Raw genomic sequence first — 22,618 nt, 5'->3', positions numbered from 1 at the left:
TGTGATATGTTCAATGGTATTACACACGAATGTGTATTTTGCCATGAATATGACTTCATCATTTCATCATCATTGTTTTTGCAACATTTTCGATAAATTGTGTCCTTTCATATCAAAATAAGCCACATCCAAAAAATACAAATTGAAGTCAAAGTAGTTTTTACAACATCTATACAAAAAACGAAAACACCTCAAATGTGGATTTGGTTCATTTTAATATCTAAGGTCACAATTTTTAATTAAAAATCAATACATGTATTTTTTGTTTCTGAAATAAATTTTTATTTTATTTTTTACCTGTGTTTTATTCAACGATCATAATAGGCAATGAAAATTTTTTTTAGCATTTCTTCTCTTCTAACATTATCCACACTCGATGGTGCATTTGATACTGCATCATATTGACGCAGTGTTATCTTGATCTTTAAATTACATGACAAGATGATCAGTCCTGCGCTTTAGATACCTTTTCTAGGTGCTATTGAATAAATATTGTAGTGAAATATCATACATTTATTTTGACTCCCTGGGACTCCAACCCGGGGCCTCCGGCGCGGCAGCCTAACGCGCTAACCACTGCACTACAAAAGCGGGTAATGAGTAAATAAATGAATTAATAAATATAAACAGAAATAATATGTATTAGGTATTTATATATCATACTTACACAGGTAGGTATTCTACCTAAATGAAAAGGAATGACTTTGACGAGTACTCTTAATCTATGGTCTACTCTATGTTTTTTTTTTGAAAGCTAGATCTTTGAATTTCTATGATTTTCTTTCAAAGCAAGCGCCGCTGTTTTACAACCAGAAAAATATTTTTTCAAATACTTTATTTAAATTCCGAATGCGGAAGTCGATACATCCGAGCGGGTGTTTTTTGCACGATATTTATTAAAACGAATAAAAACATTGAGCGGCGCGCGATAAGGTGCCAAACGTAGTACCTACCGTCTGATAATCACATGCATATATATAGACACCTATTCCTATTCTGGTAACTGCTTTTTAATACACACGATGTTGCATATTTCGGTAATCGAGGGGACTCCACCTCGTATCTGGAAATCCAACCAATTTTATTTGATTTTATTGCCAATTTATCTGTGAATCAATTTACTGCTGTTTATTGAATTAATGATAATACAGTCCTTAATTACTAAATCATGGAGTAAAGACTCCACCACACGCGAGTTTTCAGATCACCTTTCAGAATTCAATATACAAAAACTACATTCGTAACAAGCACTAAGGTGACCAATTTTGTATGACTCGTTTTTTGAAGTGAACTTCTTTAGACGCGGTAGGTCAAATTGGCCTAGATCAGACGAAAAAGTGAAACGCTTCCCCTTCTCCGAATTCAACCGGCAGTTGAAAGGAATGAATGGGAGAATCGTTTCTACTCTCCCAGTCGCATACATCACAGGCAGTCTACGCGCAGGCGCGGAGTGTACTGTGTTAATACGTAGCACAGGAAGCCATTAGACGTTTGCATAATAATACTGTGCATTAGCTGAACACGTTTTGATATTTATTTAATTGACAATTTCCACTGGCGAATTCCAATGAGCGCGAACGCTCTAAAAACTTCATTATAAATAAATAGTTTTGAGCTAGGTCAGCTTGCTTATTTAAACAGCTAAGAAACAATATTCACTATTTTCATTGTTGAATAATGCATGTTTTCCCCCACGAAGAAAAAAAAGTTTAAAAATATTATATTATATAGGGTGGCGCAAAATTAATCACCCTATCGGCAGATGTTATAATTTTTGCAAATGGCGTCGTACGTCAATCATATTTGACGTTTGTGAACTAAACAGCTGCAGTATAAAACTAAATTAAGGAGTCGCAAAATAAATCATCCAAGATTTTGATTGATGGAAATCTTTATTTAGACCTTAACATTTTTTTTTCTGTTAAGTAGTGGAAAATATGATATCCGTCAAGCGCCTGACGTTAGTGTTGATATACATTTGCACCCGTTTTATCAATTGTTTGTATACTGCAGCTATCTAGTTCACAAATGTCAAATATGATTGACGTACGACGCCATTTGCAAAAATTATAACATCTTCCAATAGGGTGATTAATTTTGCGCCACCCTGTTTATAGGTAAAGAAGTGATAACATGCCATGGATACTTATATAAAATATATATAAAACCCTTATCCGCACCCCAATGGTGCATAGGGCACTGTGTCATATAAACGCAGTGTTATCTTGATCGTTTACAAATGAAGGAAAGGTGATCAGCCTTCCGCTTCAGGTACCAGTCCATGGTAATATTGAATAAATATGACAGTGAAAAAATCTCTTATATTTATTTTACCCCCCTTGGGAATCGAACCCGGGACCTCCAGAACGGTAGCCGAGCGTGCTGACCATTACACTACGGAGGCGGACAGATATCAGACATAATCTGATTTTTTTTTAAATTAAAGCAAAATATTTTCCAACAATATTTCTGTTCTCGTTTTCTGCCACCGTTCTAGTTACTACATCTCTGAACCTCTATCGCGGAGCGTCGGTTAAAAAAGCTCGCAAAATATAAAAATTGCATTTCTGTTTGATAGTCACAGCGTTAAAAAATGTCGGGCGGGTGGAATCGAGGCTGTTATCTCCCCAACAATGCATTTTATGAGATACGTTTGAGAGAATCGTTGCCAGATCCGCAGAGCTATATATCCCCGCAGTTTTTCTTTGGCTCCATACAAAAAATCAGCCAACTCGTTCTACTGACGATTTTAAACTGAAATTAACAAAAGCTTTATTTAAAATCGCATCTATAGTTTTAAACAAGGACAGACGCAGCTGGGTAGATAATCTTGAACATTTTTTACAAATACTTTGTGGCATATTTTATCAAACTTTATAAAATAAAGCTCAAAATTGTTTTTAAGCACTTTTATTTTAATTTTATTTATTTTAAAAAGTGGTTAAAAACCACGTTTGAATTTTATTTTATATAGGGTAGATAATTGGCTTATTTCCTCACGGAAATCAAAAAAGCATACTACCACTACTGATCCTTATCCGCACACCATAGTGCATAGGGAACTGCATCAAAATGATGCAATGTTAATTTGATCGTGTATTACATGAGGGCAAAATGATACCGTTTTATGTACCAGTACAGAGTAAAATTAAATAAATAAATATTGTGTGTATAAAGTGAAAAAATATTCATTTTTGACCCCTCCTCTGGGAATCGAACCCGGAGCCTCCAGCGCGGTAGTAAAACGCGCTAACCATTACATTATAGAGGCGGACATTTTATGCTATTTATCGGACATATATATAGTATATATCGCTCTAGTAAGTAGCCATTTATAGTGAAATGATTGTCACTACACGTAAAACTTTTATTCTGTAAATAAACGCAGCTCATTGCTTGTAGGAAATCGGGAATTGGATCTTATTAGTGAAACAATTACGATATGATTGATAAATAATTTATTGTCTTGGATATTTTAATAATATAAGGTTTTCAACAAAATGACTTCAAGAGGTTTTCCTCTACGTCTACTCTTAAAAATATTTTATACAACGTTTTCTATAAAAAGAAAGCTTTTTACACATCGTAAATCATACAAATAATATCTTTATATTACTTTTATATTATATTATTAGAAATACGATTATATAATTGTGATACATACAGTACGGGGTATATATATGTATTTTTTTGGTTTTATTGAAATTTTAATAGATCCTTCTAAACCTGATGTTACATGCTGTTTTAAAAAATTTTCACATAAATGTAAGTACGAAAGATGTTTCAGATTATATATGTAGATTGACGCAATTAGTTAAGAATACGGATATTGCTCATGACTATTATTTTACTCATATTTTACATACTTAAATATATAAAATACAATTTCCAAGATAAGATTACACAGGGTTTCATAAAATTCAAGAAGTTTATTTCCAATTCTAAAGTTTATTTCCATGCGTTTTTAAGTAACATCTTTCGTACCATTCATTACTAAATATCATATCCACTAGGACGCTTGGAAAAGACTTCTTTTTCTTTTTTTTCACTACAATATTACGAATTAATAAGCTGGGGAATCGTACAATATGTAAGGGTGAATGTAAGAGCTATATATGAATTTGGTAGTTACAAAATAATAATTCAATGACAATAAGCAAAACCTCGATTTATTATATAAATTCCCCATCCGTATGTCGCATGCAAAAATTGACATCGAATTTTATTTAACAGGAAATACATATTTATTTCTATGAAATCCATGTTTTTTTTAAAAATGCCTATTTCATTTTCATTTCATAAAATGCAGATATATTAACATACGCTATAATTTGTCGCTGTTTTTACACAAGCCCTTCGAAACCAACAAATTATGTCCTCACATAATTCGTTGGTTTCCAACTCGTTTCAATTCATTTGTTATATCGAGATTTTACAATATTGTTGTAACTGATTTTTTATATATGTTTTTATTATATCTTCAATTAATAAATGCTTTAATTCAGTGTAAACATATTGTGATCAATTGATATAATCACTATGCCTTTATCAAGCACAATTTGCGTATCTTAAAAAAAGGTAATTGATATCTTTTATTTTTTAATTACCATAAATTCGAGAATACATAATTGCGTCTCGTGCAACAGGCAGAATATTAAAGAGTAAACATGTTTTTCTTAATAATATTTAAATCGCAGATATTTATTTGAATATAAATGCAGTATAATCAGATAACTCTAGCAATGCTTTGGCTTAGAGGAAAATGGTATTTCTTTAAATTTCTTTAAACTAAAATGTAAATTATTAACGGCTCTTTATTTAATACAATTTAGACTTATAATAATATATACACGTTACATCAAAGTCCATCAATCATGGTTTATAACAGGATTGTTATTTACTTCTAAAAATTGGAATGTTTCGCTTAAACTATTCAGATTATGAATTAAGTGAAATTAAACGTAACCGCAGTTTGAATTAAAGATCTCAGACTGGAACATCAGACTTAAATTTCTTACCGAATTAATAAAAATCATCATTATAAATTAAATATCCATTAAAAAAAAATATCGTTTATTTCAATTTACTGTCCAAACTTGGACTTCCACTCCAAACTCAACTAGTAAAACAAAAAATATATAATTTTTGATAAACATGATCACAAATTTCAAGTTTTAGTGAAATTCTTTGTTAAGATGAAACATCCGACAAATGAAATCAAATGAACGTCTTTTGATTTTTATTGGTAGGTTTAATGATTATTTTTAGTAGTATGGTTACAAAACTGTTTGTAAATTATATTCCTTATTTCAAATATACATTATCATTTTACAATGTAAATTTTTAATGTAAGTTTTCAATAAAGGTTAAACAATTCATAACAGGTAGACTTAATTCCGTTTTTCAACATCAAAACCAAATCAACCTCAGAACAAAAAACTTTGGTTACGTTATTAGATTTTAAACGTGTTTTTAATATTAATTACACGGAGAATTTTTAAAATCAATTAAATCGAATATAGTATTAAAAATCTTTAAATAGCTGTAATTTTTCATATGTTGTATTACATTTATTGAGTAAAATCGACAGTGTTTAACATACAACGGACTATTTACAAGGGGTTACTGTTCTTAGAATAATTTTTAAATCGTGATCATTTGCTCAATTATTTTTTTTTTTTAAATAGCAGTTTTACATAACTTTCCTCGTTTTCTTATGTTGTACTTAAAAAAACATCATTTAACGGTGTCAGTGTGTCTATAAAATTAATGTTTTTCATTTAATCGTTGAGCTGGTTTTGAGAACGCATAATACAGTGGAACCTCTCATAACGAGCATAATTCGTTGCAGAGTCTTACTCGTTAAGCATAACATTTTTTGTTCTGACTGGCGTAGAAGTCCCGGTTCCCAGGTGAATGAAAAAGGGACTCTCCCTTTCTCTGTAACTAGCTAGCTATGCGAAATGTCGCTCGTTAAGGAAGAAACTTTTTCACATTTTTTGCTCGCTATGCGAATTACTCAATATGAGGGGTGTTTGTTATGAGAGGTTCCGTTGTATATATATAAAAATCCCATAAAGGGATGGTTCCAAAATTGTTGATTCCCATACACGGATACATAGATTTATAAAAGAATTCATGTTTTTGAACAAGCATCTGTATGTTAAAATTAAATAAAACGGGTTTCTAAACAAGTATATTAATCATATATGATTAATGAATAATTACCCACGTTTCCTCGAGAGCATATATTTAATTCACTGCCTTGATAATTAATAAAATAAGCAAGAAGTCCCACTGTTGGAATCTTTATCTTTAAAGAGAGTAATAAAAAATGTACTCATATGAAAAATAAATTATAGAATTAAAGCTGTAGGTAGTTTATTCATGATAACCGAACATTCCAGACTGACTCAGTAAATGAAACAAACAGCCATTTATAAACGATTATTCATCGGGCAATACCATGTGTATTGGATGTGTAAATACCAACAATAATGATTTAAACAGAACACAATAATGATTACATACAATATTCACAACATTTTGGGTGGTCCAAATCCGGACTTTCACAAATCTGGACTTCTCCACTTAGGGGTTATTTTTATATTTTGACTATCCCATCATGGATGAAGAAGAATATATAAGTCTGGGTACTTACGGGTACACGTGTAATGCTCATCATTCTACCCGTTATTGACAGCCGTACTACAATTTTTTTTGAACTTACATAAATAAATATATATATATATATATATATATATATATATATATATATATATATATATATATATATATATATATATATATATATATATATATATATATATATATATATATATATATATATATATATATATATATATATATATATATATATATATATATATATATATATATATATATATATATATATATATATATATATATATATATATATATATATATATATATATAAATAAATGGTCAAATTATAAGCTTCATAAAAATTGAATATCGTGGTTTCGGGAAGGATCTTGATACATTTAAAAATAAGGGCCTCTGCCAAATATTTTTTTTTACTCAAATCAACCATAGATGCTACCGAAAACTCACACACGAGGCGACGTGTGAATTGTATGATAACTTTTATGTTATCATTTATCCGTCATCCGTTGGTTTACCAACCTATGACGGGTATACCCAGATTTCCATATTCTTCTTCATTTATGTTGAGCTGTGAAAACAAACATTACTTATTTTATTATAGGTATTGTGTATAATATTGTGTACGTATACTTTCACAATAACTTTCTCAGATTTAACACTTAAAAAATCTAGTATTTTTGTACGATTTTAGTCGCACTCTAAAATATATTTAAATCTAATGATTAACAGTCCTACTAAAAAACAATAAATGCACCAAACGTAATCATATATAATCCATAGCACATTATATTACTATGTTAACTAAATAAATGTTTTTATTAACTGGCCCTCAGCAGATCCATTCAGAGATTTCTTGAAATAAAGAGCTATGCAGTTCATTCGCTCTGCGTACATTATAATATTATCTACATATACATATATGTACATATTCTACCATGTATTATCAGTACTCTGATAATCTTTTATTCATTTCATTAAAATATTACTCAAACATTGCACTTTTTTGGTTTACCCAAATAAACTTACGTCTAATCGCGAATTAGATTACATTTAATGCAATGACAAAAATCTTAAAATATGTAAATTGAAACGGCTTATTTCTATGGTAAGTTATTATGCGAAGGTGGCACATTTTTTTACAATTACTTCTTGTCTTTAGCACTCTTGATGCGCAGTTTAAGAAACAATTCCACCTGAACTAGAATATTCGAAGGTTACTAGATTTGCGTTGTGTCATCCGCAAGTCTCCGCCGTTCACAGCACCGACGCTTCGGTAGCCCTTACTGCCAGGTTATTGTTTCCAACATTTTCTCCCGTGTGACTGGAGCAGTAGAACTTCTTGTGGGCCATGAAAGTGGACATGTATTTGAACGATATATTGCAAGACTTGCAGTACTTTGGTCCTAGTTTGGCGGTGGCCTCCAAGATATCGGCATCGACCTCCAACACCGGCGATTCTTTGTGATTGACTTCTTTTTTTATCTCCTTGATTTCGATGTATTCGGTTTTGACGACGTCGTTGGTTTCTGTGACGTCTATTTCCGGTTCTTTGAGTTCTTGTTTGATAATGACGTTGGGTCTCGGTTCGTCCTCTAGAATTGATTTGATGTGGTGTTCCGTTCCGTTGAGGACGAGGGATTCTTCTCCTTCGCCGATGAGGGACAGCCCCGGGCTCTTGGCTCCGGAGCCGCTGTGGACCAGCCTCGTGTGGCGCACCACGTTTCCCTTGTAGGTCGAGCTGTAATTGCAAGAGTCGCAGTAGTGCAGGCGGTCGGGGCGAGGTGGCGAGGGGGTGGGTGGAGGGGGTGGCGGGAGGACCTGCGCCCCCGCGGCAGCCCCTGCCCCCGCCGCGCTCGCCGCTCCGGTGCTCGCGACGCTGCTGGTCTCCGAGGAGTTGCGAGATCCTTCATCCTCCAGAATGCACGTGATAAAGTTCTCTTCCTGGAAAAGAAACACACTTTAGTCTTCGATAGAAACTTTTTATTTAATTTATTTAAAGATTTGGCGTTTAATTTGAAGAACTCCATTTTAATTTGTAGATTAAATGTTAAAATCAAATATGTATGTACAGATTTTTAGTATTTTATTGTTAAAAAACACATAAAAAATAAATGTTGTGACAATTGTTTCGCCTAGTAATGGCATTCGTTTGAAAATGTTTATTTAACTTTTAGAAAATATCAATATATTGGTATCGATATGCTATCGAAATCCATTATTATTACAGTCGGAAGAAAATATAATTTATCAAGTGCAGTGTGTTCGTGTATTTCCATGAATGCATTTAATTTGTAGATTGTATGGTAGATAACGATATTTGATAGTATCACTAAAACCACGATAAAATCTTATCGATGATCATTATTGATATACGCTAGCAGATTATAACTATTCGTGCTATTAATATATTGTTGTCTTTTATTCTGATAAAAGAAAAAAAATATAATACAGCATATATTTGATTTTTCTTACTTGTAAATCTGCAGATCTCTTTTGGAAGTGCATTCTGATGTGGGTCCTCATCCCCCGTAGAGTGTTGCCCTTGTAGCGGCAGATGGTGCAGCGGAAAGCCTTGACGCCCGTGTGCGACTCCATGTGGCGCTGAGCCGCGCTGGCCGTGGCGCTCACCACGTCACAGCACGGGCACCGCCAGCCCGCCGCGCCCGCCGCGCCCGCCGCGCCCTCCGCGCCGCACGCGTGCCCCGCCTCCAGCACCGCCTTGCACTTGCCGCACTTCTTCGCGTCCTCCGCGCTCTTCACCTGGATCTCCGCCCTCTTCAGGCAGTAGTAGGACTGGTGCGCGGTCAGATTGTCCAGAGAGTTGAACTTGATCCCGCAGGCCGCGCATATCAACTGTTGGTATTGCGCGATGGGGCTCGTCTTCCCGGTGACGTTGTTAGGACTGATGGGAGGACTGACTCCGGCCTTCGCTCCGTCTCCGTCCTCCCTCTGTCCCCTGGCGGAGCAGTAGTGCTTCTTGTGCGCCAGGTAGTTCTCGTATTTACAAAACACGATATTGCACTCTTTACACCTCGACACGCCTTGCTTGACTAACACCTGCGGCGTAGTCTGTATGCTGGGTAGCTCCGAGGCTAGTCTCAGAGCCATATCCGTGGTGATCAACGACGCTCCCGAACGCAAGAACAAAGGATGTATCGATGTCGACATCGGAAATGGCATTATCGAGTTGGCTAGAGATATGGGAGTCTTACATTTGGGACTGAGGCGAATGCTTTCGTCGGAAATAGATTTTGGCGTCGAGTTGGTCCGCTTTGGACTATTGCTACGAGACTCTTGATACTTTCGTTTTGGAGATTCTCTCGAGTCGGGCGAGCCTCCCTGCCTGGGCGAGGGAGTCAAGGGAGGGGATCCGGGCAGCGACGGAGCGCAAACGATCTGTTCGGGCGTTATGGCTTGCTGTAGTCGATTTTCCTTTTCTTGTTCGTCTAATTCCACCACCGTACTATTTCTACGCTCGGGAGAGCGCCTTATACTTAAATCTAACGGTATCGATGGATCTCTATTCATCAGAGAGTCTCTGGTTTTGTTGATCGATTTTAACACTTCGGAAGGTGTAGACGGTAGAGATGGCCGGTGAGATGGCGTGAATGGATGCGACATCGGCTGTATAGTTCCGTTCGGCATTAAGAAGCAAGGCGCATCTGGATTATGTAATCCCGGCACAGTCGATCCAGAGAAAACACTAGCACCTCTAAAGAGCGAATATGGCACTATTAGAATAGGATTTGTCGGTAAAGCTAGAAGGGGCTGCTGTCCCGCGCTTCCCGATGTCGGAGATTGAGGTGATTTACACACCTCGTTAGGCGAAGGCGGAGCAGAGCCAGATGTACAGGATGAACCGCTTTTAACAGTCACCGAAGGCGTCACAGACGTCCCTGAATTTGGTGTTGATTTCACAACTTGTCGTGTACTACAGTAATGCATTTTGTGAGCACGAAAAGTCTTAGTTGAATTGAATCTAATATCACAATCGGTGCAGTATCGGTCTTGAACGAGTTGTATCGGCGGAGAAGAAAGTTCGGGGGTTTCTCTTATATCGCCGTTCGAAGCGGTAGAACTCGGCAGAGAAGGAGGACTCGGAGATATCGAGTGCATTCTCATGTGCCTGTTGAGGCTGACTTTTTTATCAGCGCTGTAGGAACAATGCGTACACGTATATTGCTTTCCAGTCCTAAGCGACTTGTTAGGACCGTCCGACGTTGACTCGTCGTTGGATACTCCTATAGAACCCCCTCCATCGGCCGAAGCCTTTCCATCTTCTAAGTCGGCAGACGGCTTCGGCGCTCTGTGGGTACAATAGTACGTCTGATGCGCTTCTAGCGTACTCAGAGAAGAGAATCGAATTCCGCAGGGGGTGCACATGTATAAAGGCACCGTCAGTTGCCGAGCGGCAGTCTCGGGCGGGTCTGGCGGCGGTCGGGGGGCCGAGGGGGGCTGGCCGTCCATAGAAAACGGCAGAGGGAAGAGTCCCGCGGCCAGCGCGGACTGCAGAGCGGGGGGTAAGGACGCCATGTACTCCGCCGCCGTGGCGGGCGGCGGGGGAGGCGGCGGCGGGGTGCGCTCCGGCCCGGGGGCCGCGACGGGGGCGGAGGGCCCGCGCGCCGGGTCCGTGGCCAGGCTGGTGTTGAGCCTCAGCCGAGGAAGTGGAGGACTGACTGCGCTCGCTTCGGCTGGCATTGCTGCTTCGCCTTCGTTTCCCCATTCCTCGTCTTCGCCTGAAACAAAAATAACGATTCGTTAATTTATTTGCGAGACATAGTTTCCAACAATATATGTACAAAGGTGAAACTAACGAGGGTTTCTCAATATGAGAGCTTCGGTTCCCCCGGCGGCGAGTGCGAGTGGAGTGACCGAGTAGAAGTCAGCGCTTGGCGGGTGCGCGAGCCTCACTACTCACTACTCGCTACCAGCGCTCGCCAGTCGTGGTGCTCGGTACTCGCCACCAGTACTAACCGCCCAACTTCTCACTACTCACTGCGGCAATGTGATATTTGTAATTAGCATCACTATCGGCCGCTCTCGGCCTAATCTACAATAATAAACAGCAATTATTCATATCAGCACGAGCCTTCCGAAGCAAGCCCGATACACTATCGCGTACTCGGTAACCGAGGCCGGCCTACTTCTAATATTATAATATACGTATAAATAGCCGATCCCCGGAGGAGATAGTCGATCTGTGTATTAGGAATTAATAAGGCTGGATGGGAGTTTTTAGTGTTGGCAGATAAGGATCTTTAATTAGAACGGGGAATGCGAGATGGCGCGCCCTGGCGTAGATAAAGATCGACGCTATCATACTATGAGTTACAGCCCCAAATATCCGCCGTGAAGGATGTGCCGCGAGTAATGCCGTCAGTAGAAAGCTACAGACTTGAAACTCTGTCGGTTTTGTACCAACGAGATGATGATTCCAACCTTATTGTTTGAGCGTTACCTCGTACTAAAAAAAATATACCTACTTATTTCGTTAGTAAAGATCAACTTGGCAAGTAAAGGATTATCTGGATTGATTTAAAAAAATAATAATAAACCGAATAGCCTCTATTTAAGGATAGTATTTATAGATTTTGAGTGTGTCTGTCTAAATCCTTGTTCACAATAAAAAGCTTACTCAACTCTACCGCAGACCCTACCAAAAACTCTAGCAGAAAAATAACTTAACATGAAAAAATATAAATTATAAAAACACAAAAGCGATTCAAATAATCAAATAAATATCTGAAAATACTATTTTTCAATAAATAAAACTACTACTACTACTACCATCACGCCGTTTCCCCGCAGGGGTAGGCAGAGAGGATGGAACGCAACACTCTTCTGTCCTGACATACACTCCTCGCCTCCTTCACATCCATACATCTAGTTATACATGCCCTCCGATTACGCAGACTTTTGACACGGCCAGATTTTAGGTTCTGATTGAGCACAATAAAGGCTTTGCAGCAGGATTATTTATAAAAAACATCTTGTTTAATAATGCATATCAAACGTTTTAATATTTAATTAAGTATGATACTTACATTTGAAATAATTAAATTTATTATTTTTTTAAATATTTTTTAAAATTAATTAATTACAATGTCAAACACGCAATGAAAAATATACTCACTGTATACCAGCACGCAGTATACAATAATTCTATGAATATATTCACATTTTATGCAGAACTTCCGTCATTAAAATTATTACCTACTTTCCTTGACTTGCTCATCCAATTCTAAACATTAAAATATTCTTATTTTATGAAGTTTTAAGGTCGAACAGAAGGATGAGTTCAAGAATCTGAATGATTTATGGTTGCAAGTATTAGTTTAATCAAAAATGTAAAAACAAGAAGAAAAAAATCCGCGTACGCATGATAAAAGTGAAACTTCTTACAAAAAGAATAATAGAGGTATGATGTGAGAGACAGATAGACAGAGCATCACAAAAAAAACATATATACGAAATTTGCATAAAAATATTATGTTTATTCAATATTTATACTGTCATTGAAAGGTGCTTTAATTGGAAATACAAAATTAATGGTTTGTGATAGCTAAAATTTGAGATGTATGGCCGTGATTCGACATATTCGAGATATAATAATAATAAAACCCTTATCCGCACCCCAATGGTGCATAGGGCACTGCGTCATATAAACGCAGTGTTATCTTGATCGTTTACACATGAAGGAAAGGTGATCAGCCCTCCGCTTCAGGTACCAGTCCAGGGTAATATTGAATAAATATTACAGTGAAAAAATCTCTTATATTTATTTTACCCCCCTTGGGAATCGAACCCGGGACCTCCAGAACGGTAGCCGAGCGTGCTGACCATTACACTACGGAGGCGGACAGAAAATATTAGTTTAATCAAAAATGTAAAAAAAAAAAAAAATCCGCGTACACATGATAAAAGTGAAACTTCTTAAAAAAATAATAATAGAGGTATGATGTGAGAGACAGATAGACAGAGCATCACAAAAAAAAACATATACATGAAATTTGCATAAAAATATTATGTTTATTCAATATTTACACTGTCATTGAAAGGTGCTTTAATTGGAAATACTAAATTAATGGTTTGTGATAGCTAAAATTTGAGATGTATGGCCGTGATTCGACATATTCGAGATAACGAGAAAAATGTGCATTTATTGTAGTTCCGGATTTTATTGACGATTTCTTGGGTTTGTGAAAAATACAATGATTATCTAATATTACTTATACAACGGGTGATTCTCATCTGTTCATATATAGCGTCTGATGTGTACATCTCCGTGTATGGGTCTCTATCTTTTGCTCCGCTCCAGTGGCGTTGGAATGTATAACAGAGAAGGATCTCTGAACGTTATATCTTTGATCTCTTTCATGTAACGAAATGTGTGTAACAAATATGACGTTTAATGAAATGGAAAACTTAAAAAAAAAAATTGGCCTAATTAGACTATGATAATATTGACATTCGTAATTATGTAGTCTTTTGTTTTATTGTCAGTTTGATCCCAAATCAAGATAGTTTTCTCGCGCTAATGACTGCCATTTGGCGTCTAAGTCGATGTAGCAGTCAGGTAAATAACGCACGGAGACATTAACACAACAATTATCGGCACTCTTGAGACATTTAATGTCTCTTTACCGCTTACATTTCCATACATCTCTGGCGTCTGCAGATGGAGATGATTGAAGGGCCGCAGCGGGCGAGGGCGGCGGTGGGCGCTTCATTGGAAAGTGGCTGATTTACATATTTCACGTTAAGCTCCGAGATAAAGATAATTCGTCTCTTACGGACAGTAAATCACGGAAAATAATAAAAATTAAATGTGATTGCTTGAAAGTTTTGATTTAAAACATTGCAAAAATGTTTAATCTTATATAATATCTTTTTCGTTCTTTAAAAACAAACTTAATCGTTTTTTTTCTTCCAAAAACAGTTTTTTCTCGATTTAACTTTTACTCTGTTAGATGTATTTGTACAATAATTACATATATTTTATACATATAAAGCGATTTTATTTTCATGTTGTTTTTTTCTATTTGTAGTTACGTATCCATATCATATATTTTTAATTTACTAATTAATTATAACTAATAAATCGATTTCAATATTTCTCTACAGAAAATCATTGAGAATATTTTTTAATTTAATAACGAACGTAGAAATATTCATCAATTATAAGGCTTGTTTTCAAAACAAGTTGGTGATCTAATGATATGCGTAACACTTCATGATTTTATTTAAGCACTCAATGCTTTACAGGAAGAGAAAGTGATCACTCCTGCGTTTTAGGTACCAGTCCAGGGTAATATTAAAAAAAATATTTATATTTATCTACCCCCATTCATGGTAAACGAATCCTGGACCTCCCCGCAAGGTAGCTAAGCGCGCTAACCATTACGCTACGGAGACGGAATTTTATGGTACTTATCGTCTACGTATTTTTAGACACATTTAGGGTTATAAATTTGTAGGGGAATAATCACATATTTTGTAATTTTTTAGTTGTTCATATTATATACATATATTTGAAGAATAAATTACACCGATGTACTAATGTTTAAAAGCCACTATTTTTACTTTAAAGTTCTTCTTGTTTTAAATATCTACAAATTACTTTAAAAATAAGAAAATAATTTAAAAGCAGTACGTTAATGAAATTCGATTCATTACATTTTTGGTTACAATTTTATAAATATGTTTTGTAAGAAGTGTACATGTCTCATACCATATACTACATTGTCATACTCTTTAAAAAAATACAATTAAAAAATAAATATTATAGACTACTATGAACTGAGGCAAACTTTAACATTCTTATTTGATGCTACAACCCTTATACTCTTTTGCATTAAATTCTGATTTATTTTATTATAATTTTCAGAATGTATTTTCGAAGTAGGTACCCTTATTTTCCTTTCATGTATATTGTAGTTGAAGAAGCGCTGGTAGAATGGAGGGTATATCACTGAAGTGGAGCCTTAATTGAGACATCAGGCTTTGTGACTTGTTGCACTCCCCCCCCCTCCCTTCTACCCCTATCACCTGCCACCGAAGCTGTATGTGTTTTGTTTCGTGTATGTATGTATATATGTATATATTCCACTCGCACAAAGCACACCTCATTAGTTTCATAATCATTTATATTATTCGATCTGTTAATTTTTCTTTACATTTAATTAAATACTATATAAACCTTTTTACCATGATGAAAATTTAGTTGTAATTATCTACATATTATTAATTTTGATCGTTAAAATGTACACAACTTTTGTTTACCTTATTTTCTACTGATGCATAAAAAGAGTATGATGAAAAAAATTCACAATATATGTATTAAGTGTGCTAAAATTTTTTGGATTTTTCCACTAAGGAGCTGTTTAATAGTAATATATTAAATTCTTTCATATATGGGAGGAGTTGAGATGTCAATACAAAAAAGTTATCTTGAGACAGATGAATATCAAACTTGCAAATTATCATATAGTATATAACAGCGGACATCATACATTAAAAGCTAATTTGATAATAAACTTGTATCTTTACACATATTTTACGAGTACAATTGGGAAATATTCCGAAAAACCATAAATTTTTCAAAATTCATCTATTTAATTGGTTCTTGTGTATTGATGTTATAAATTAATTAATATAACAAAATTTAAAAAAAATATATCTTCGAGAAAACATTGATGATTAAAATGAAGTAAAGGAAGGTTTTGGTTAAAATCAACTGATTCCTACAGGAAAATGTAAAAACTAATTGCAAATGTCGAAGAATTGTTTGAAACTAAGCGTTTATTTCCTAACCAAACAAAACACCTCGTTTATCTTTGTCCATCATCCAATTTGCCAGGAAGACTGCGCCGGGTGGTGAGGAAAGGTAATGAGAGGACAGGAAAGCGAGGAGGTAAGATAGATAGCTGCAGGTAGATGGTACTCGAGCCCGCAAATGAAGATGTAGCAAGGAAGGTATAATAAGGTCCTCATGAACTCTGAATGTGATATCGGAATCGCGCATTCAACCAATGGACTGGGCTACTCTGTATCTCCTCACACTACAGGGAGTTCATGCTCTCCTGGGATTATTTTATTCGTTTAATTGGTTCTTGTGTACTGATGCTATTGATTTAATAATATATCCCACGATTCTATATATAACACATAATACGGTGGTGTATTATTTCAAATATCACAAAAATGACAAGAAAATTATTGAATTTGTTTTATCGTCTTAAATAAGTAGAATAATGATTGTACATTGTATATTTGCATGATTTTGCTTAATGCCAATTAATCGTGTGCTAAAACTGTAATATTTTAGGTAATTGATTAAGATATTATAAATTTATTGTTTATAATAAATACAGCTAATAAATATGTTATACAAAAGATAAATAAATATTTTTAATTGGAGATAAGATGAAACCTTTTTAAAACAGTAACTTCACACTTTTGCTGGTTCTTATATCCACATAAACACAAAATAATATTCGTTTACACGAAACTCTGTAAATTATATCCAATTTCGTCTAAATGCACTATACTTCAATTTTAAACAATTATTAATAAAAAAGGTCTTTCTGCGCAATTGGTTCTCGGCCCTTTCCAGCTTGACTGTATTTATGCAGTTCACTGTAAGCAGTATGAAGAGATATCACACCACACAATCTAAGCTCAACTAAATGTATCCAAATGAATACGTTAAGCTATATAACATTAGCTTCTCCGTCCGTCTGCTTTCCTGGTAGATGGCGCCTGGGAATACGTCCGACAACTTGAGTTTAATCCAAATTAACTCATCACCAAGATGCAGATTAAATTGTACATTTAAATTAATAAGATTTTATAAAACGTGTGTATCGTCCAGTAACGCGGTGATTGCGATATGAACAGACTCAATTTCCGTAAGTAGATACCTACATTTGCGCAACGGGACTTATTTATCAGCTGCCACCAACTTTTGAAAACAAGAAACTCAATTATTATGCCAAGTCGAAGAAAAGGAAAGCAACAAATCGAGATAAAATACGAAATCCAGTAGAGGTCCGGTCCGTAGCGCCTATCAATCCATCGGAACAATATTCTCTTCGCCAGTTCGCGGGAATCTCCTCAGCCATCTGATTTACTGCTATACGCCATTTTATTTTTCGATTTGCCGATTTCCCTCCAATCTGCCATCTGCCTCGCCATTTTGAATTCTCTGCCACACACAGATTATCAAAATGTTTTAAGAATTTTAAACACCCAAGGCTTCAGTGATTTCTCAGATGAAACACGCATTTGCAATAATAACAGCCGAGGATTTATTATTTATTATCTCTTATTTGGCTGTCGTCAAGGGCGTTTATGTAACATTACGTAACTAGCATATTTATTTCTGCAAAAATTAGGTGTTTATGGCAACAAATTGGATAAAGACGTCTATGTTACGGATTTCACAGAAAAGTATTAAGATAATTGGAATCCTTTGCGAGGTCTCAATGATTAAATGGTTTATTCGGATCAATTTTTCACTTTGATCTAGAATAGTAATGAAAACATTACTTTGTTGTTTGAATGTGAAGGAGTTAAGCGGACGGACGTGCGATACCATCAAATTAGTATGAAGGGACAAAATAACAATTGAAAAGCGAGTTGGTCGAGGCCCGAGTCGAACGCCCACTAGCGATCTGTATCTCGCTAGGAATCTGCATACTCCATACCTGTAGACACACAACGTATCCAGACAGCCATACACCATCGTCCGTACCGCCTTATCCGTAGCCAGATGGGCTTATATAAGGAGACATTGGAAAAATATTAAAAAGAACCCAAGAAATAAGTCCAAAGAAAAGAAAATATTTTCAGTATCAGGTACCTAGAAGTTATTATTTAATTTATAAAATAATTTAATCTTAATTGAATTGACAGTAATGTTGTGGAATATTTAAAAAAAACTGCTTAGTTAGTTTTAAATAATAAACAAATAATGTACAAAGTTATAACAATAAAAAAATATTAAACAAAGACTCTCTTGATTCAAAAGTTGACTGAAGGCTTCCCAGTTTTAAGTCAACTTTTGTTACGAATAAATCTCTTAAAATCTTTTGAAAAGCTTAGAATAAGCTCGAATATATCAATATAAACATATTAATTAAATAATTCTCTTCCACTAGTAGTAAAATATAGTGAAAGTGAGATGATCTTTAGAAAAAAAACTCCTTTTTCACAATTCAATTACAGTGAAGCGCCCTTGAGGTAGTATTTTACGAAAATGGCGCTATATACTAAATTTATTTCAATTATATATTTTTTTAAATATATTTTAAATATACATACTTTGGAGGCATATATGTATTAAGCTCTAATCACTGTTAGCTGTAATGTTAGATATCTACTTACTCACATATTATAAATACGTAGATAAGCCATAATAAATCATACGCACTCGAGTGATCGGACTTAAATAATACGTTTTGGTAAACAGAAATTACAAAGAGACAGCGGGGAAGATAGTGGAACTAGAAGATAGAAAGATTGTATAACACGTTGTGTTATTATAATACCAGAAACTATGGACATAGACATATGCGGGAGTGTAAGAAACTATGAGTAATGTAACTTCTTCATTCATGGTACGGCCATCTTGGCGTTTCGGTTCGTGAATCACTTATCTTCGAGAGTACGTGCTGCATTTAAGGATAGGTAACTATTTACTTGTATGTAAGAAGACTCGGTACATGGTAACAACATAGTCAAACTTTGCGCAGCGGATATTCTGTGTGTTGTCTTATCATTGTTCTAGTTTCATAATGCTGTGCCCATTTTAATAATAATTATCATTCTCGCTCGTCTAAACTGCATTTTGGGAGCCTTTACTTCCTTAATGATAAGATAATGAAAGCTGCACGAATTATCAACACAAGTATTCAATAATAATTTGAAATACATAAGTTTTCTATTTTATTTATTGTTTCGGCATTAACTTTGTGGTAAGACATGTTACAATGATTAAAGAAAACACTTCGTTTTTTACCACTCGAGTTTTATTATAGACTACATGTTTCAGAAGTTAAACTTCCATCATTCAGGTCTGTATAATAACTAAAATATAAAATATAAAATTTTTCTATAAATAAGGAGAGGGGAAAGTAAGGGGAAGGGGTTAGTCAAGGAACGGAGTTTGAAAACAAAGGAAAAAAAAGGAAAAATGGAAAGCAATGGCGAAGATTTTTTTCTTTGTTTTCAAACTCCGTTCCTTGACTAACCCCTTCCCCTTACTTTCCCCTCTCCTTATTTATAGAACAATTTTATATTTTATATTTTAGTTATTATACAGACCTGAATGATGGAAGTTATACTTCTGAAACATGTAGTCTATAATAAAACTCAAGTGGTAAAAAACGAAGTGTTTTCTTTAATCATCATAAGTTTTATACTTAATTTCAGCATTGTAAATATCATCATTTATTAAAATCTATTGTGATAAGTGTTTCGATGCAATCAACATCATTATCAAATACTGTATGTGAAAGCTGTGCCCTCGTGACTTTGAAGGATGAAGAGCTGTTACATTACAGCCATCTATGGTTGGATTGGGAAAGCTTTTATTTAGCAGAGACCCTTTTGTGTGAATGTATGCAAGATCCTCGCCGGATTAAAATAAATATATATCTTGCATTCATCCAAAGAAAAAGTTGTCAGATAAATAAAAGCTTTCCCAATACAACCATAGATGGTTCTAGTGGCTCACATATACAGTCATGAGATTAATGATATATTTAGCAGTTCGAAAAAACTATTAGTGTAGTTGTCAATCATGGGTAGAATGTTTAATTTTGCACGTGTGTAAAGTGATCATTTAACCAGCATATGACGTTCATATACCCAGACTTCCATATTCTTCTTCATCTATGTTGAGATGTCAAAAATGTAACATTTTATATTATGAGAGATAACAATACCACCATTCATTTTGTATAATTGTTGAGTACAAATTGTACTCAACGATATGTTTATAGTAAAATTGATTTTGAAGTTATGTGCTTATCTACCACAAGGTTGATCTAAATAAAGATGGATTCAATGAAAGCAAGCGAAATAATTCGTTTCGATTAATTACAGTGTTTCTGGAAATGTCTCATTTGAATATTCCCATTTAATTCCTGGACCTCCGGGACAAATAATTCCAATGTTAATAATTCAATTCCCCGGGATACAGGAGGGACCGTGTTAATAAGGAGATGAGAGGGGATAAGGGTGACCGGACCAGTGGCCGCGCCGCAGTCCGAGTATGTCGTGTTGGTAGGCTGTAGTGTTGTGTATATATGTGGCCAGATACCATCTGATCGCACCTCTCAATAAGCGACAATCTGTCACAATCCAGGCACCAAAACTTTATTCGTATATTAACTAATTGAAATCATAAAGATTAATAATAAACAAAAAATAGTTAAAGGAAACCTACACATCGAATTATTTTGACATTTTAAAAAGAACAGTACCGTAGAACGGGGCTACTTGAACTTTGATGTGTTACTTGAGCCCAGTACAAAAAAGAGATTTAAATCTGTATTTGGTCTACAATAATGAACGTATCGTGACAATAAGTGTCACCTGTCAGGGAAACAATGAATCATGTCTATACGTTCATTATTGTAGACCAAATACATATCTAAATATGTTTTTGTACTGTGCTCAAGTAACACCTCAAAGTTCAAGTAGCCCCGTTCTACGATACAATGAAATTTAAAAAATTAACATATCCAATGGAAAAAAAACAATTGTGGCCTGATACATCGTGATGACAATATTGTCCTGACAAAGTGAACACGTTCCGATGATATTTTAAGAAAATATGGTACCTAACCTAAACTACCCCACATTCAAATAATTAAAAGTTGGTAGTACACCAAAAATGGTCTTCTCATTAGATATTGCAAATGTGTCATAAAGTCACGGTACATGTACACGGTTTTGTATATGAGGCATCTTCTGTTATTATTCGTTTTTCATTAGTTCAATTATACAGAATTATAAGTGTATTGAATAATTTATTTAAATCTACTTTTGATGTGAAATATTATTTATGTATTTTATAAAGAAATTAAATTAATTCCATTGATTGATTTAGCAGTTACTTTGTAGTAATATGTATCCATTTTTAATTTATTTTTACTTGGTAAATATCACTAAATCTTCAAATCTAATGTGACACGTGATTCGATGCATTCCGCGTCATGCGAAATGCACCGAAACAATTGTGTTTCCATTGGGATTTTAAGAAATAATGGTATTTTTTTACAGTATGACATCACCAAGTAAAACTGAAATTAAAAATATATTAAATTAAGGCTTTGAAAATACAATTAGACAGTAAATAATAAAAATAAATAGTCTACAACTGTTCTGAAACACCGAATGGATAGAATTAGATATAAATTAAAGCTTACCAAAAATACATTTATCGATATCGATTGCCTTCATGATCCAAACTTTGCAACCGTTAAGGGGTTTAGCGATTTACAATACATATAAAAAATTGCGTCAAAAAAACAAGAACAATACGAGTCAGGTGAACTATTACAATAAATAAAAATATCGCTTATTAACCTTTTGTTCTAACAAAGATATTGCAATATGTAAAATAAACGTAAAATAAAAATAATATATACGTAAAGTAAACGTTTTCGTACTGTGCGGCAAAGCTCCAGTCGACCTGTCACTAGGAAACCCCAAAGGAAAATGTCACTTTTCGAGACCGACAATTTGCTGCTCGCAAATAATTTCTGAGATGGAGAAATGACATCTGCGGGTGCATTTACGGACACATTACTATCGGTGAATGCGCCACCAACAGAACTGTTTATCTTCAGGCAACACAAATATGAGTATTTTTGTTCTATGACATCAAGTGGCGCGCGCGGGAAATTTAAACCGCCCGCGCTCGGGTGACGTGTAAACTCACTATTTGAAAATGCATAGA

At 34.9% G+C, this 22,618-nt stretch overlaps 1 protein-coding gene across 2 annotated transcripts in view; it reads right to left on the bottom strand.

Annotated features, from left to right (window-relative positions):
* Positions 1–7,322: 7,322 nt before the first annotated feature.
* ush (Zinc finger protein ush) overlaps positions 7,323–22,618 on the bottom strand; it is a 120,790-nt gene continuing 105,494 nt past the window's right edge. Inside the window, exons 1-3 of one of the 2 annotated variants that reach the window (XM_088272592.1) lie at positions 11,463–11,645; positions 9,121–11,384; positions 7,323–8,589 (exon numbers count right to left, since the gene is read on the bottom strand). In XM_088272592.1, the coding sequence (XP_088128718.1) occupies positions 7,903–8,589; positions 9,121–11,346 (2,913 nt within the window). In that variant the 5' untranslated portion in view covers positions 11,347–11,384; positions 11,463–11,645 and the 3' untranslated portion in view covers positions 7,323–7,902. Of the gene's footprint in view, positions 8,590–9,120; positions 11,385–11,462; positions 11,646–22,618 lie in introns of those variants that run through there. The other variant, XM_088272593.1, reaches the window with a different exon arrangement.

The sequence above is a fragment of the Brachycentrus maculatus genome, unplaced genomic scaffold, assembly GCF_059751285.1.
Source record: "Brachycentrus maculatus isolate JH-2025_06_01 unplaced genomic scaffold, ASM5975128v1 h1tg000512l, whole genome shotgun sequence".
Lineage (NCBI taxonomy): Eukaryota > Metazoa > Arthropoda > Insecta > Trichoptera > Brachycentridae > Brachycentrus > Brachycentrus maculatus.
This window is presented reverse-complemented; position numbering and strand designations above follow the sequence as displayed.